Consider the following 14,901-nt stretch of genomic DNA (forward strand, 5'->3'; position numbering starts at 1 on the left):
TAATGAGGTACACTCGAATCTAATACACTGCAGAGTTGTAAGAGTTGTTGATACCGAGCTTCCTGATTTTACATTTATTAATTTCGAATTGCTAATATATTGATCAAGTTCTAAGAATAATTTATTTTGTGGGATTGTGAAATAGGTATGAAATAATATATGTTTTGTTTATATACATGACGTAACATAGATAGGTACGAGTCATAAATATGACTTTAACATAGCATTCTACCTTGTAAGTTGATTTACCAAAAAAATGATGAATCTTATCTGAAGTATATAAAAATGAACTCTTACGCAAAATGTACTTGTATATTTTTATTATATTTAAGTATTACCAAGATTCATATTCAAGAATAATCAATGATATTATAGAATAGATGAAATGTATATTATATAGTATTAGTCAGCGACATTTTTTACAAAAGGGTGATTTTACATTGGTGTTCTATGATCAGTTGTAATTTATATTTATATTTATTAATAATTTTTAGATACTCCGCTATGGCTCTCTCGAGGCATCCAATAAAATCCAAACCCATCTTGATATGCTCTCTCTGGGATTCAAACTCAACGAATCTAAATCCATCTATTGCACATTCACATTTATGAACTGCACCCCAATCACATTCAACAACCAACCTCTCCCAACTACCCAAAATATTCGTTACCTAGATCAACAAACATCAGACAGCTTCGCCTTCTTCTTTCGTCCAAACATGCCACTCTACATAATACAATTCTTATCTACAAGTTACTCCTAAAAACCGATCTAGTCCTGTGGAATTCAACTCTGGAGTCCAGCCAAAGACTCAAGTATAAACAGAATCCAAATATTTCAATCCAAATGCCTCCGGTAGATAACTAAGGCTCTTTTTTAAATTTCGAATGATACTCTCCACAAGAACCTCCTCATTCTGACAATCAATAAAATTTGCTAACATTCTATACAAACGCTTACACCTTAAACTAGCAAATTATCGAAACCCTTCATCCAAAACCTCTCTTCCCAAACAATCCCAGGTGACCCAGGTCGACGTTGTTTAAACCTTAGCTGATACCGTGACTTACAAGTCGGCTAACCACTACTACCCATGCCATGAAATACTATTGTTGAATAGTTTTTTCAATTAAGCCAACCAAGTTCTCTTATGTTTTTCTTTATTTATTGTGTTTATTGTAAAGTATTTATACAGAATCTAAAAACTAAAATAAATATGACAATATGTTACATAATATTATATAGGAATCTTTGTAGATATACATACTTAACATAAAGCCATTTGTATAATAATGCAGTGATAGCACTACTTAGTGCTTATATTATAAAATTATAAAAAATCATAAGACTTCTAACAGAAGTCTTAATTTTAACCACTAGTAAAACAATTTAAAAAGGTAATTAAACTTATTTTTAGAAAGAAAAATCCAATAAGGTAGATTATACTCATTTAATATTTTATTCAGATGTATAATTAATGTTATTAACAATAACTAGTAATATTCATAATAATAATTAATAATAATGAAAATTGAATAAAATATTGGTACATAGGTACATAATATAATGACTTATACGAAACCAATAATAACTAAACATGTTTATGATTTGTTTTAAGAAATATTTACAATTTATTAAAATATAGGATATTGTTTTTACAATAAAATCAACAAACAATTAACACCTATACCAGTCATTTTTTGTTTAGCAATATTATTGTAATGACAGGTTAAATTAAAAATACAATGCACAGGACGGATCAACAAATTAAAAAAAAGGAAAGTTTTTGTAATAAAAAGTTATGTTATTTGCTACTTCGTTTTTGAAGTAATAGATAATAATGCAATAAATATCATATACTCAACTATGATAGTAATACAAACTTAGTGGTTTAGTTGGTTCTTAACTGGTAGTCTCCATTTTGGGTGATGTATCGTACCCAAGGTAATGCTTGATAACCACTCTTCTCAATAATTTTCAAGTACCTGACTTGAATACCTGATGTTGTGAAATATGGTATTTCAAACCTCACCTGTATAGGAGGCCGGCCTTCAGTTTCTTCATTTTCAACACTGGGTAGACCAAAATGAGCTCTCATCAAATATTCTTTGCCACCTGGAAAAGACTTAATTGACCAGACTAATGAATTTTGCTCTGGCATATACTTGACTGAACCGACAGTAGTTTTGAATTTAGGAGAATCAGCATCCATGGGGACTTGGATAACTACTTCTACATTATTGGCAGTAGATCGACGCTTGAACTGTGATTTTGCCTTAACTATGTACTCAACACGACTATGAGCATGTCTTTCAATGACACTTTCAATCCAAATCAAAGGCTTGATATGTGTACTTAACCTGTAAGAAGATGAAATTATTATTAACTAATGGTTTCATTAATAAATTAAACTATAAAAATATTACCTGTAAGTCATCAAATCGAATTCTCCATCTGGAGGAATAAACGATATAGTTCTATCGTTTTCAAATCGTGATAGACGAACACATTGATGGAATTTAACATCTTCAAGTTCTACAGATTTTGATTTCCCACGTCCAGTGCTCTCAAATAATACCTTGTCATTAAGCCCTAAACGTAATTCTGGCATTCCAGACAAGTAAACTCTCATTTTGATTGAACCCACTATTTCACTCCTAAGTACATTTCCATTGGCACTAGCTAACAGATTTACTGATTCGATAACATCTAAGAATACTTCATTTTTTCTATACTTGAGCCCTTCTGAGCGCCAAGACACAGCATTAGTCACCGCCATAGGGATCCTAGGTTGTATTTCTAATTTGTGGCCATCTTGTGTGATGTACTCTTGTAGGATTTTGCTGTCAGTAGTCTGCGGATACCCAAAGTCAAGCAGTTCATCCAAAAGTTCATATATAACTACAAAGTTGTCACGTATACTCTCCTCTTCAATTTCCTTGAAATATTCATTCATGACTCGAACAATCTTGTGTAGGAACACAAAAACCAGCATGATGTTGGCATTTTTCTTGGTCGTGGACACGACATACAGATTGTTGCATTTTATATATGTGAATGTACACTCTTCAGTCTGCAACAGAGGAGTCAACGATCCCTCCTCTTCTTTTTCCATCAACAACGGCATGAACTTCTCAATGACATTGGGTGCGATATCACCCCGATAATTGCGGGATATCAACACCTTACCCTTCACGTCCAGTATGTAAATAGCCGACGCAGACATTGTCTAGTACCTGATACTTACTTAGAGCTCACGGTCAATCACTTCATTAGATCTACGGTCCCCGTATCGAGCGCAGTTTCCACCACACACTACAACGCCCCTCAATGTACAAGACCTGTTTGCCGTTTCTGTCGTGAACTTTAGAATTTTCCGATCCCGATGGACACTTTTTACCAGCCACAACTCACGCACCGGTATAGAATATTAATGAATTATTATATAATTTTAATTAATAATAATTATAATTTATTTTTGAAAGTATAATAATAATAATAATAATAATTATTATTATATTATCTTGGACTGTATTATTTCATCGAGCCACTCAAACCAATCACCACTTTACCAACGTTGACGTGATAACTATGTGATAAGCGTGGAACTAAGCCAAACGAAATGTCAGTACGATCAGACGACCAACGAGTTAAACGCGTGGCCATAATATTTTTCTATATGGCCACACCGGATCCGCACTCGATATCAAACTGTTATCATCGATTTACAGGGCGATTATTACAATTTCATTATGTATATTCTTACTCTATGATGTAGTATAATACAATAATGATAAAATATTACTATGAAAAAAAAACAGTCTATAGTGTGATACTATAATTACTAATTAGTAATAGCCTATTATAAATCGCCATTGTCTTCACTAATCTTCAGTAATCAGTCATTTTTTACTGTGTCCATCAACGAATCGTCTAAATTTCTATTTGACGGTTTTTAAACATTTCATTTTTCTTACTCTGGAATAAATCCTTACGCTAATCCTACTAAAATGGCTGTACGTAGAGCTAGTCACTCTGGGACATGGTACAACGAATCTGGTACGTGATTTTTTTGTCAACGTTTGTTATCGTAATAAAATGTTACGATTCATTTTTCAGCAAAAGAGCTCAGCAATCAATTAGAAAACTGGTTAGGTGCAGCTGAACTCACTCATGGGCCTGCCAGAGCCATAATAGCCCCGTATGTATTTTCCTAATAGTACATTCAACAATGAATAAATGCATTATATTTATCAATATTGAATACCCTCAATAATTCTGATCAATTTGTATTTTATAGACATGCCGGATATCAATATTGTGGTGCTTGTGCAGCATTTGCTTATCGCCAGATAAGTCCATTCGTTGTGTAAGTTACAATCATTACAAAACTTTTGATAAGTAACTCTAGTTATTTTTAGGCAACGTATTTTTATACTTGGGCCCTCACATAATGTCCGTCTATCCGGTTGCGCTTTGTCAAGCGCTGTTAAGTATAGAACACCGTTTTATGATTTACAAATAGATAATGAAGGTAAGAATTCATAATGCTGAAATAAAATTAGTTAATTGTTTTAAATTTATATTTAGTGTATGAAGAGCTTGAGTCTACTGGGCATTTTGAACGAATGAGTATGAAAGTAGATGAAGACGAACACAGTATTGAAATGCAATTGCCATACATTGCCAAAGTGATGCAAGAGTAATAACCATAAAAAAAAGTTTACATGCTTAGTAACTGTACCTAATCTATGAACATTTGTTATTAAACTTTAGCTACAAAGATAAATTCACTATTGTGCCAGTAATGGTTGGTTCGTTGAGTACTGAAAAAGAATCTCTCTATGGACATATATTTTCTCAATATTTAGCGGATCCAAAAAATCTTTTTATCATATCTTCAGACTTTTGTCATTGGGGACAAAGATTTCGTTATACATTTTATGAAAAATCTTGGGGTGAAATTCATCAATCAATTACAACTTTGGATCATAAGGTTAGTTTAAGCTAAGTTATTAATAGATTATAATTTAATTAGCTTAAATTGTTTTTTACAATAGAAATTAAGTCAAATTAAAATTCACAATCATAATTACAATTATAGTATTATGACTATTTAATAATTATGTAAATCGTTATTTTTTTCAAGGGCATGGATACTATAGAAACTTTAAAACCAGCTGCTTTTGTTGAATATTTGAAAACTTTCTCCAACACTATATGTGGCAGACATCCAATCAGTGTTCTATTGCAGGTAAAGTTAGAATAACCAAAAACATTTATTAATTTAATTTCCAGTAAAATATTGAAATATTTTTTGTTTATTTACAAAATTAGTGCCTATATTACAATTTTATTTTATTTTATTTTTTTTTAATAGGCGGCTAATCATTTACGGACTCAAAAATTGTCACTCAAATTTCTAAAATATGCTCAGTCCAGCAAATGTTACAATCTGGGCGATTCATCAGTTAGCTATGCATCCGCATCCCTTATAATTGAATAGCAATACAGTACTTCATAGTGAATTTTTTTTTAATTCACATTTTTCTAAATATAAGTTAAAACTAAATTTAAAAACTATATACTTAATTACATAATATTGTAAACCATAATGATAATCAAGTTTTCATATTGTTTATATTATTAAATAAATATTAAAATGTAAGTTTTTTTTTTAAAAAAAAATCATTATTTTTATATAAATATATTTTGTAAAATCAATATATATATATATATATCATGAAAAAAAAATACTTCATGACTGATCATAAGAAAATAATTCAAAATATAATTACTGTTGTTGAATAAACAATGCATTTTAGTTAGATTCAATTCCTTGTTCAGTAATTTTAAAAGGAACACTTGTTGAAGCCGTATGTGGACTGAACATTACTTCTATATATCTAGAAGACTGTGTTCTAGACATCATAAGTCTAGTAGTCACTAAATTTGCCCATGAAAGTCCCAAAGATGGAACTAATTTCTTTCCACTGTTATCTGACATTGATGATGTTACCTGTATATGAAATTAAAAGTATGTTTAATTTGTATTATATAATAATCATATTTTTATTACTTGATTAACACATATGATCCATAGCCCATGTTCAACAGATAGCTTATGTAGAAAAAATGCTATATCTCTGAGATCTCTAGATCTACGAGGTAACTCACTTAATGTATATTCTCCACGAAACACAGCTGTTATACTATCAATAATAATGAGTTTTATAGGTCTATGTAACAATGCTTTTGGAAGCATTTCATGGATACATTTTTTTAAATCTTCCTGAAATTCATAAGAACAGTTGGAAAAAAATCTTTTAATGAAAATACAATTATTTACCACAGTGGCTACGTGACTAATTAGAATATTGTCTCCATAATCTATTTGACATAATTCATTCATATTAATTTTACTATCACATTTATACTTAAAACGAATATTAGAAATCATCTGTTGTATTCGACTAGAAGGAAATCGGTCTTCAGTACAAATGTATGCAGCTCCTTAATTTAAACAAAAATTTAAGTAAAGAACCTTTTTTAAATGATTAATTATTTTAATGGTTATTACCAACCAGACTTTGCTCCTTTGAGTGGTAATGGTAATTGAACAGTAAGTGCAATCTGTAAACAAAATTGTGTTTTTCCACAACCACTTTCCCCAGATATCTCTGTGATGCCACATTTAAATAATCCTCCCCCTAAAAGTTTATCAATCTGTATACAGCCTGTAGTAAGAACTTGATTATTTAGCTCTTGATGACATCTATAACATTATTAATGAATAATAATAAATCTATATTTACTCACATGCTATAAAGTTATTTTATAATTAATTTTACTTGACATTTGATGCACATATGTTAGCTGCTGCAATATACACACGACGAGTGGCTTCTACGGTCAAATTAACTTTTTTTCTAAATTCTGCCTCAGTATACTTTAAAATATTTGTGGATAATAGAAAACCTCCTAAACAATGAAACACAGTTATCGTTTGTAAACAATCATACCCACATATATTATTTTTGAAATGTACCCTTGTAATTATAATGTTATTTCTATGTCAATATTTTTACAACTAATCAATTTAATTATTCATTTATATCAATAATTTATATTATGTATAACATGGTAATGTGAAAGTATTGTTAATACTATTGTTAAAATACAATATAAATTATAATATAATATCAGTTTTGGTGGACATATTTCTCTTGTTACATTGAACTATTATGTATTTTTATTTATTATTATAATAAGTAAAAAAGAATTTTTTGTATAATAGTATTATTCTTATGGCATCATGATTTTGTATACAATAACAATATTATATATTTATAGAATGTTTTTTACTAGAAATGTTATCAATCTGTAAAAAAAAATTGTATACATTTTATTTGTCACATTATACCTATTATGACAAGAGTAAGGTAAAACATGTGATCTCTTAAAATGTAAATATAATAATAATCCACGGTCATTGTTAATAATTGTTGACCCCATTACTCCAACATAGTAAACAAAAATTATTCCAACACTAAACTTACTAATTTTTAAATCTTATTATCCTACATTAGTAAAACATACTATAAAAATCTTTGAATACTGAACATACTAAAATGTTTGTATTTATTATAAACATTTTAACACCTTTACGTAGGTTTATAAATGTTTTTTATATTAAAAAATTTTTTGCTAATATTTAGGTATCTACTATTTAAATGAAAATTATAGAGTCAAATGAAATTGCATTTATTTTGTATTAAATAACTACCATACTTTATTTAAAATAAGTGTATACCATGAAGTGGTTAAAAACTGATCAAGTTTGTATAGTCAATATTAATTTCCCTAGTTAAAATCGATACCACCATTCATAATTTGGTAGTACATGGATCTGGCTAAATACAAAACTTAAGTCTATGAACAAACTGGTATACTCTTATTCTGAATAAAGCTAAAACAAAAATCAATTATATAATTTAAGATTAGGTAATAATAAGGTGGCCAGATCAATAAAAAAAAATTATTTTATAAAAAAAAATCTTCTTTTATTTTATGTACAAAATATAAATATATTATATCATATTATTAATTTAAGAAATTACAATTTTTAAATAAGTTATTAATTGCACTTTGAATTTACTTTACTAGTTATAATAATTTATTTTGGTCAAGAATAAATTATAAAACAGAACAACACATATTACAATTTGTTTGAACTTACAAAATTGCTTCAGCTTTTTCTATTTGTACATTATAAGTTAGAATAGCAAACATATTATATCCTTACATGGTTCATCTATTATTTTTGCAATTAATGTAATACTTTGTTTTAATTTAATTCTCAATTAAGATTTCTGGTACACCAGAACATCTGGATATCCAAGGTAATAATTAATAAACTAATTACCAATAAAATGTTTATTTGACATAATCTAGATTATAATCATGGGTAGTCTTTATGATCTATTTAATATTATTATAATGTTTATTAGAAAACGTTATATAACCTATTTGTTATTTGAAATTTGTAAGTAGGTAAGTATGTGAACAATTCAAACACTTCATTATCAATTATCACCAGTGACGGTTACAAGTTTATGGGATTAAAGTTATTAACAATGTGATTTTTATAAACCTCCCAGACAAAAGAAAAGTCTGAAGTCTATTAAGATTACTGAATAATGTAAACAAATTACCCAACATCAAACACAAACAACAAACAATAAGAATTCTAAGCAAAGTAATATACTATTGGTTTAAAAATATAGAAGCATAAATTAAACAAAGCATTGTATAGACAATTAAATTTGGTATATTTGATATAAACCCCTAATATTCTAGGAAGCTTATAAGGTATGACAAAAATCATTCATCGTTTACACAAAAATAATTTTACCTTTGATCAACGCGGCTTGTGTATATGGGTCAAAAACGTTCAGATCCAAATCATCGTCGACTAACGATGAATTCATTTCATCAGCAGTTGTGACAGTGTGGATTTATGTATATCATAAATCATAATCCATTCATAGAAAATACTTTTGAAACAATTATGATTTACTATAGAAATTCCGTGCATGTACTAAGAAAACGAAGATACATAGTTGAAGAGAAATATATATTTTAAATAAGTACTACAATAACTATATATTGGTACATAAAATAGAAGAAATTCAAACTTCAAGGAACTTTTTTACAGCTTTACCACAAAATAAATGAAATCTATTTTATTCATCTATTTTAAAAGTAGTTTTAAACTTTGAGTTTGGTGCTTTACCTTTACTTACCCGGCACCCGCGGGCCAACAAGTCCTCTGTCCACAACCGTTGATAAAGGACGCACGTGTAATGTGCACAGATGAGTGATAAGGCAACGGAAAATGACTACAAGTTTTATGACAATGACGCGAACTAAAATTTAAAGTTATCTCTAAATGGCCTCAATTAAGAATGTCCTATCCATTATAAATAGATCTATTCTATGACACCCCCATAATAGGTACCTATAAATTATAATCAATTACTAATTTAGTTGTATCTACAATGGATACAATCAAGTATCAAGGTCGTACCTATTCAAATTATTTTGAACAAAATTCTTGTTTAGGTGACGAGCCTGACAAGGAGAATAAGGATTTGAAAGTATTTAAAATAAAAATGATTTTAAATACCTAATCCAAGAAAATGTTGGGAGGTTTTGAATCTTTAGCCCCCCCCCCATTATTTCTTTAGTAGAAGAGTATATCTGTGAGTACCTACACAGATATTTTATCTCAAATCGTCTCGCAACTAGGTACCTACTTATAATTATATAGTGAATACTTCATTGACAAATATTTACCTACTTGTTTATAAATTATTAAATCTTTACCATCTGTTCCAGCCGTTCCAAATGTTGCAAGGTGGGAGAAATTGATCCTTGCTCATGACCATTAGGAACTGAAAACACAGAAATAGTTGTGAATCGTGATTCGTACATTTTAATTCCATGTTAATAAAGTCTAGAGGCGTGTTTAACGGGGAGCAAAGGGAGCATTTACCCCAATGACAAAATTTTGAAATATTTCATAGGCGGCATTCATGTATCTACAACCTACAGATTTTTCAAACATTATTTTATTTTGTTTTTTCGTAATATATAAATTTCTCAATCAGTGATTAAATATTATACAAATATTAATATATGAAATATATTAAACCAGAGATAATAAATTAAATTCAAATGAATTCAATACCTACCCATGCGCATTCAACATTTGATAGACCAATGTTATTATACTATTAAATTTAAAAAGTTCTTGATAAGTATTGGTGTGCCCGCATTATTATGAATTCGTGAAAATACAAGAACGAGTGTCGAGTGATATAACTACGACGCAAGCACGCATTTTTAAAAATCATTTACAAATAACAGAATTATTGCTATATTAATATATTATAATTATTATAGTCGGTGCCAGTAGTCGGTGGACACTGGACAATAAACAGCTTGTTGTCATACTACAAATTACATTATTCTATTTCTGTATTGAAGAGAGTAAAAAATTATCTAAGATCGTCATTACTCATTAGCAAATGAAAAGTTGTCAACACTATCCATTTAACGTATTGAAAATAATATTTTGGAAGAAATGGATTGGAAAAACATCATTCATAAATTCGTTATAAAAAAAGTTATTAAAAAAAAAAAATAGTTTGAATTCTAGAAGGACTTAAAAATATGTATACATAGTACATACTATTATTTATTTTTACGGTTTATATTTTATATTATTTTTTGGAAAAACATTTAATAATTTGTTGTTTTTATATTCTATTTTATTAATTTATTATAATGCTTTATATTTAATATTTAATATATTATACATTTTTTGAAATGATCAATTGTTTTTTACAGTCTACACTTAAAAATCAATTTAAATGTTGATCTTGACAGCATTATAGCCTTTACAGTATACTTTTTGTAGCTTAAGTCGTTTTTATTAGCTTCCATAACAAATAAACATAATATAAATTATATTTTATATGATTGATTTAATTATATTGTATGTAATCGATTATATAGGTATATAATTACTAAATACCAGCGCCCAACATCTATATTTTGTCCAAAAAGTGATGATGCGACAAAGTATCTTTACTGTATTTATTTAATCAATATATTATACTTTAATACTTTTTGCTATTTTTTTTAATGATTGGTATTGTGGGGAGGGGGGTTATGATGTGGCAAAATACATGTGCCCCGAGGTCTAAAATATTAGGGGGGCTATAGGCTAACAAATAAATATATAATTTAATTTACTTACTTTCATGCTTCCCAAAAAACTAGAAAGATCTTCTAGATTATTTTCATTTCAATAATAACAACTGTACAAATATGGATACTTTTTTTAGTATTTTAAAAATAATAAACAAGTTTTTTTCGTCTATTTTTAATCACCAAAATAAAACTTAAATATTTGACGGTGACCGCCGCAATGTCACTATTTAAACAAATAGTCGCTGCCGCATGCTCGTATAATATTTATTAGATAAAAATATTTTTTATTAAATTATATGTTTATACATATGTATAGCAGGGGCGGATCCAGGAATTTTCTATGGGGGGGCGCACATTTTGTAGACATTTATGTGGACCAATTACATTGGTCTTCCGATTTTTCGTCAAACTTTCTATGTAAGTTAAAATTATATTTATGTAAAATTAAAAGTATTTTCCCAAATATGTTTATGATTTTATTTATATCTAAAAATGTAATAAAGATAGGTAGGGATAAGAAGTAGGTATATAAAAATAATGAATCATAATTACTATTTATGATAAAATAAATACTTTACTTAAGCAATAATTAATTTAAGTATTAATATACTTTAAATAGGTACCACATACTTACTATTATATATAAATGTGTTACCAATTTATCATTTTGAACTAACTTACGTTCAAATAAAATTAATCACAGTTTAATTCAAGTAGGTATAAAACTTTATTTTATATTAAATAATCAATAAAACAAAACAGAAAACAAAATAGTTGTTATTGTTATTATAACTTCATATATAGGTGCTTAATATTATAAAATAATCATTGTACAGTTAATAAAATTACAAAATAAAGTCCAATTTTCTATTTTTATCATTAGCAAATCTATTAATGATATTCTCAATATTATTATGAATATCAATATTTTTGTGAATGTATAACAAAGCTAGACCAGTTAACCTTTCTTCGCTCATTCTAGATCTTAACCATGTTTTTAGTAAACGTAGAGAAGAAAAGCTTCTTTCTGCTGTAGCAATAGATATTGGGAGAGTGATTAGAATTTTAATAAATAAAGAAAATACTGGAAAATAGTCACAATCAAGCTTGTCTAGAAATGTTATAGCTGATGTTATAGTTGTGAGATCAGTATCTGATTTTAATTTATTTTCAAATAGATTTAATTCTCCTTTTAGTTTTTGTTCAATAGAAAATATAGATTCACCAAATAACTCACTATATTGATTAGAAATGTCTTTAATTGATTGATTTAACTGTTCAGTGTTTTTGAAACATTTCATGAGATTCAATGGCATCAAAAAATTAAGATTAAAGCATTGCATATTATCACTAGAAAACCTATTATCAAAATCTTTTATTACTTCATCTAAAATAGGAATATAAATTGATATTCTCCAGTAACCTTGACTGTCTTCTGGATATTGACTTCAATATTATTTCTGTAAGTCTGCCTTTTAGTAGTCCTTGGAAGTTTTAGTTCAGTGCCTAATTTTGACATCATTTCAACAACATTATTATATATAATATTAAAGCACTGATTTGCATCGTTTCGTTTTGTACTTAGTACTTCTCTAAGTTCTTTTATTTTAGTAGTAGCAGAAAAAAGGTCTAAATTTTTAGTTTGGAGTAATATACTTAAAGGTCGTGTTAGACACATTATGTCATTTAAAGAGAAAATACACATAACAAATTCACTGTCTTGTATAGTTTTACACAATGAATTGGCTTTTGATGAAGTAGATATATCATACCATGTAGAAATTTCAGTTAAACTTTTCAATATAATTGGAAGGTCATTTATAAATTGTAATACAGAATCATGCCTCTCAATCCAGCGAGTTATGCAGTGACTAGTCAGCTGATACCCTAAATGTTTTTTTAAAATAAAATTTCTTTTAGCTGAAACATTGAAAAACTTTATTATTTCTTGTATAGTTCCAATAGCGTTTCTTACACTTTGAATCTTATTTGATCTAGATAAATTATTATTCAATGAATGATTTAAACACGGACATATTAAAGCATTCTTGGCAGATTTTTGTATAGTAATTGCTGCTCCACATATTGTCGACATATTAACACTGCAACCATCACAACCGATTCCTACACATAATTTTAAATCTAGTCCCACACTTTTCAACTTTTTTACAACTGTTGAACCAAGTATTTCTCCTGTAATAGTTGGTTCTGACTGTTGTAAATCTAATGTGTTACTTTCATTATCTATATCCAAATCAAGAGCATCTGCACTATAATTGTCCTTATAAAGATCAACAAAACCAATAAAATCTTCTCTGACTGTATTTTCATAAATATATCTAATTGATATACTAAGTTGGGATATGTGAGATACATCAGTTGTTTCATCAAATAAAACACAGTAATATTTTGCCTTATGTATTCTATTTAATAAAATAGAAAGAACTTCATTACCACAATGATTTATTAACTCATTTGTTGATGTTTTACTAATATAAGTAGCATTATTTTTAGCTGTCATTAAATGATTTTCCAACACTTTATCCCCACTATCTATTCGGAATCTTAGTAATGAACGAAAATTTCCTTCAGTTGCAACAGGACTATTATTTGTATTAAGTAATGAACCATCATCACGATGGCCTCTTATAGGTATATTCTGTTGTCCATGTAAAATTAAAGTTTTTATTATTGGAACAAGTCTTTCTCTATTTTCAATAGCCTGTTGTTTACGTGAAGTTTCAACCTGATTCCGAATATCATAAGATGGATTTTTATATACTTGAATAAATGATTCACTTTTAACTATTGCCAACTTATGATACTGAGTTTGAGAATGGCAGTCTAAGTCTCCGTGTTTTCCTAATAAATTAGCAAATTTTATAAGGGGTTCTGTCACCAATTTTTTAACAGATATTGTTTTTTGACCACCTACTAGAATATCATTAGTAAAAATGGCGCAATTTTTGCAAAAAAGTCCTTTTTTCACATCGGAATAAACTAACCAAGAATAATTAGATAAATGCTGATGATTAGGACGTCGCTTTTCTTCTCTATTGCGTTTGTTATGTACAGAAAAAGGAAATATATAATGTTTTGGAGGGACCCAATGATTTTTAAGAATCATAAATTTATATGATAAATATTACATAAACATATAGGTTACTATGTATTACATGTTCTTCTGTTGATGTGACACTTTCATGGGTTTCATGCAACTTAATTTTTTTTTTGATAACAAATTTGTCCATTATAGGTGTAGAAATATACCGTTAATATTATATAATATATTATTATACCGTTAATATAACCATTAAGAAATAATTTAACATAAATATAGATAACCACGACATAGAACAGCTAGTTCAATACTGAAACTATTTTTTGTACACTTGTACACAATACGAAGAAAATCAGATATTGTTGTTGTTGTATAATTTAAATTGTAATCTGATGAATAGTGAAATATTATATGTATAGATATCTATTTCAATTATTACGATAACGGGGACTGTGCCATACGTCGGGGCCCGAAAATAATCTGAATGGAATATTTATTTTTAGATATAATTCAAATACTTATCAAGATAATATTAATAATAATATATAAACACTACACA

General features: G+C 28.1%; 4 protein-coding genes across 4 annotated transcripts; 1 reads left to right on the forward strand and 3 right to left on the reverse strand.

Annotated features, from left to right (window-relative positions):
• Nucleotides 1–1,594: 1,594 nt before the first annotated feature.
• LOC113561020 (AP-1 complex subunit mu-1) lies at nucleotides 1,595–3,510 on the reverse strand. Its single transcript, XM_026967192.1, has 2 exons — nucleotides 2,428–3,510; nucleotides 1,595–2,361 (listed from the first exon to the last, which is right to left on the reverse strand). Exons 1-2 carry the CDS (start codon nucleotides 3,225–3,227, stop codon nucleotides 1,893–1,895), a joined length of 1,269 nt encoding a protein of 422 aa, XP_026822993.1. The 5' UTR covers nucleotides 3,228–3,510; the 3' UTR covers nucleotides 1,595–1,892.
• Nucleotides 3,511–3,792: 282 nt separating this feature from the next.
• On the forward strand, nucleotides 3,793–5,649 carry LOC113549036 (protein MEMO1). The gene is made up of 8 exons (XM_026950180.1): nucleotides 3,793–4,060; nucleotides 4,121–4,202; nucleotides 4,302–4,370; nucleotides 4,423–4,535; nucleotides 4,592–4,703; nucleotides 4,778–4,997; nucleotides 5,151–5,255; nucleotides 5,382–5,649. The coding sequence occupies exons 1-8, from the start codon at nucleotides 4,012–4,014 to the stop codon at nucleotides 5,505–5,507; spliced, it is 876 nt and encodes a 291-aa protein (XP_026805981.1). The 5' UTR covers nucleotides 3,793–4,011; the 3' UTR covers nucleotides 5,508–5,649.
• An 80-nt stretch (nucleotides 5,650–5,729) lies between these two features.
• On the reverse strand, nucleotides 5,730–9,368 carry LOC113549034 (DNA repair protein XRCC3). The gene is made up of 7 exons (XM_026950179.1): nucleotides 9,297–9,368; nucleotides 8,916–9,101; nucleotides 6,853–6,982; nucleotides 6,586–6,776; nucleotides 6,351–6,514; nucleotides 6,081–6,293; nucleotides 5,730–6,020 (listed from the first exon to the last, which is right to left on the reverse strand). Exons 2-7 carry the CDS (start codon nucleotides 8,989–8,991, stop codon nucleotides 5,823–5,825), a joined length of 972 nt encoding a protein of 323 aa, XP_026805980.1. The 5' UTR covers nucleotides 8,992–9,101; nucleotides 9,297–9,368; the 3' UTR covers nucleotides 5,730–5,822.
• Nucleotides 9,369–9,885: 517 nt separating this feature from the next.
• LOC113550255 lies at nucleotides 9,886–14,408 on the reverse strand. The gene is made up of 2 exons (XM_026951987.1): nucleotides 13,257–14,408; nucleotides 9,886–9,957 (listed from the first exon to the last, which is right to left on the reverse strand). The coding sequence occupies exons 1-2, from the start codon at nucleotides 14,406–14,408 to the stop codon at nucleotides 9,886–9,888; spliced, it is 1,224 nt and encodes a 407-aa protein (XP_026807788.1).
• Nucleotides 14,409–14,901: the final 493 nt, after the last annotated feature.

The sequence above is a fragment of the Rhopalosiphum maidis genome, chromosome 1, assembly GCF_003676215.2.
Source record: "Rhopalosiphum maidis isolate BTI-1 chromosome 1, ASM367621v3, whole genome shotgun sequence".
Lineage (NCBI taxonomy): Eukaryota > Metazoa > Arthropoda > Insecta > Hemiptera > Aphididae > Rhopalosiphum > Rhopalosiphum maidis.

Coding starts and splice junctions, on each gene's coding strand:
- LOC113561020 (XM_026967192.1), bottom strand. CDS start 3,227: ATGTCTGCGTCGGCTATTTACATACTGGACGTGAAGGGTAAGGTGTTG. Junction 2,362..2,427: donor TTCGATTTGATGACTTACAG/GTAATATTTTTA, acceptor ATCTTCTTACAG/GTTAAGTACACATATCAAGC.
- LOC113549036 (XM_026950180.1), top strand. CDS start 4,012: ATGGCTGTACGTAGAGCTAGTCACTCTGGGACATGGTACAACGAATCT. Junction 4,536..4,591: donor TTTACAAATAGATAATGAAG/GTAAGAATTCAT, acceptor ATTTATATTTAG/TGTATGAAGAGCTTGAGTCT. Junction 5,256..5,381: donor CAATCAGTGTTCTATTGCAG/GTAAAGTTAGAA, acceptor TTTTTTTAATAG/GCGGCTAATCATTTACGGAC.
- LOC113549034 (XM_026950179.1), bottom strand. CDS start 8,991: ATGAATTCATCGTTAGTCGACGATGATTTGGATCTGAACGTTTTTGAC. Junction 6,515..6,585: donor ACTCAAAGGAGCAAAGTCTG/GTTGGTAATAAC, acceptor GTTTAAATTAAG/GAGCTGCATACATTTGTACT. Junction 6,021..6,080: donor GGATCATATGTGTTAATCAA/GTAATAAAAATA, acceptor TTTCATATACAG/GTAACATCATCAATGTCAGA.
- LOC113550255 (XM_026951987.1), bottom strand. CDS start 14,408: ATGATTCTTAAAAATCATTGGGTCCCTCCAAAACATTATATATTTCCT. Junction 9,958..13,256: donor GATCAAATAAGATTCAAAGT/GTAAGAAACGCT, acceptor CTGTGTTTTCAG/TTCCTAATGGTCATGAGCAA.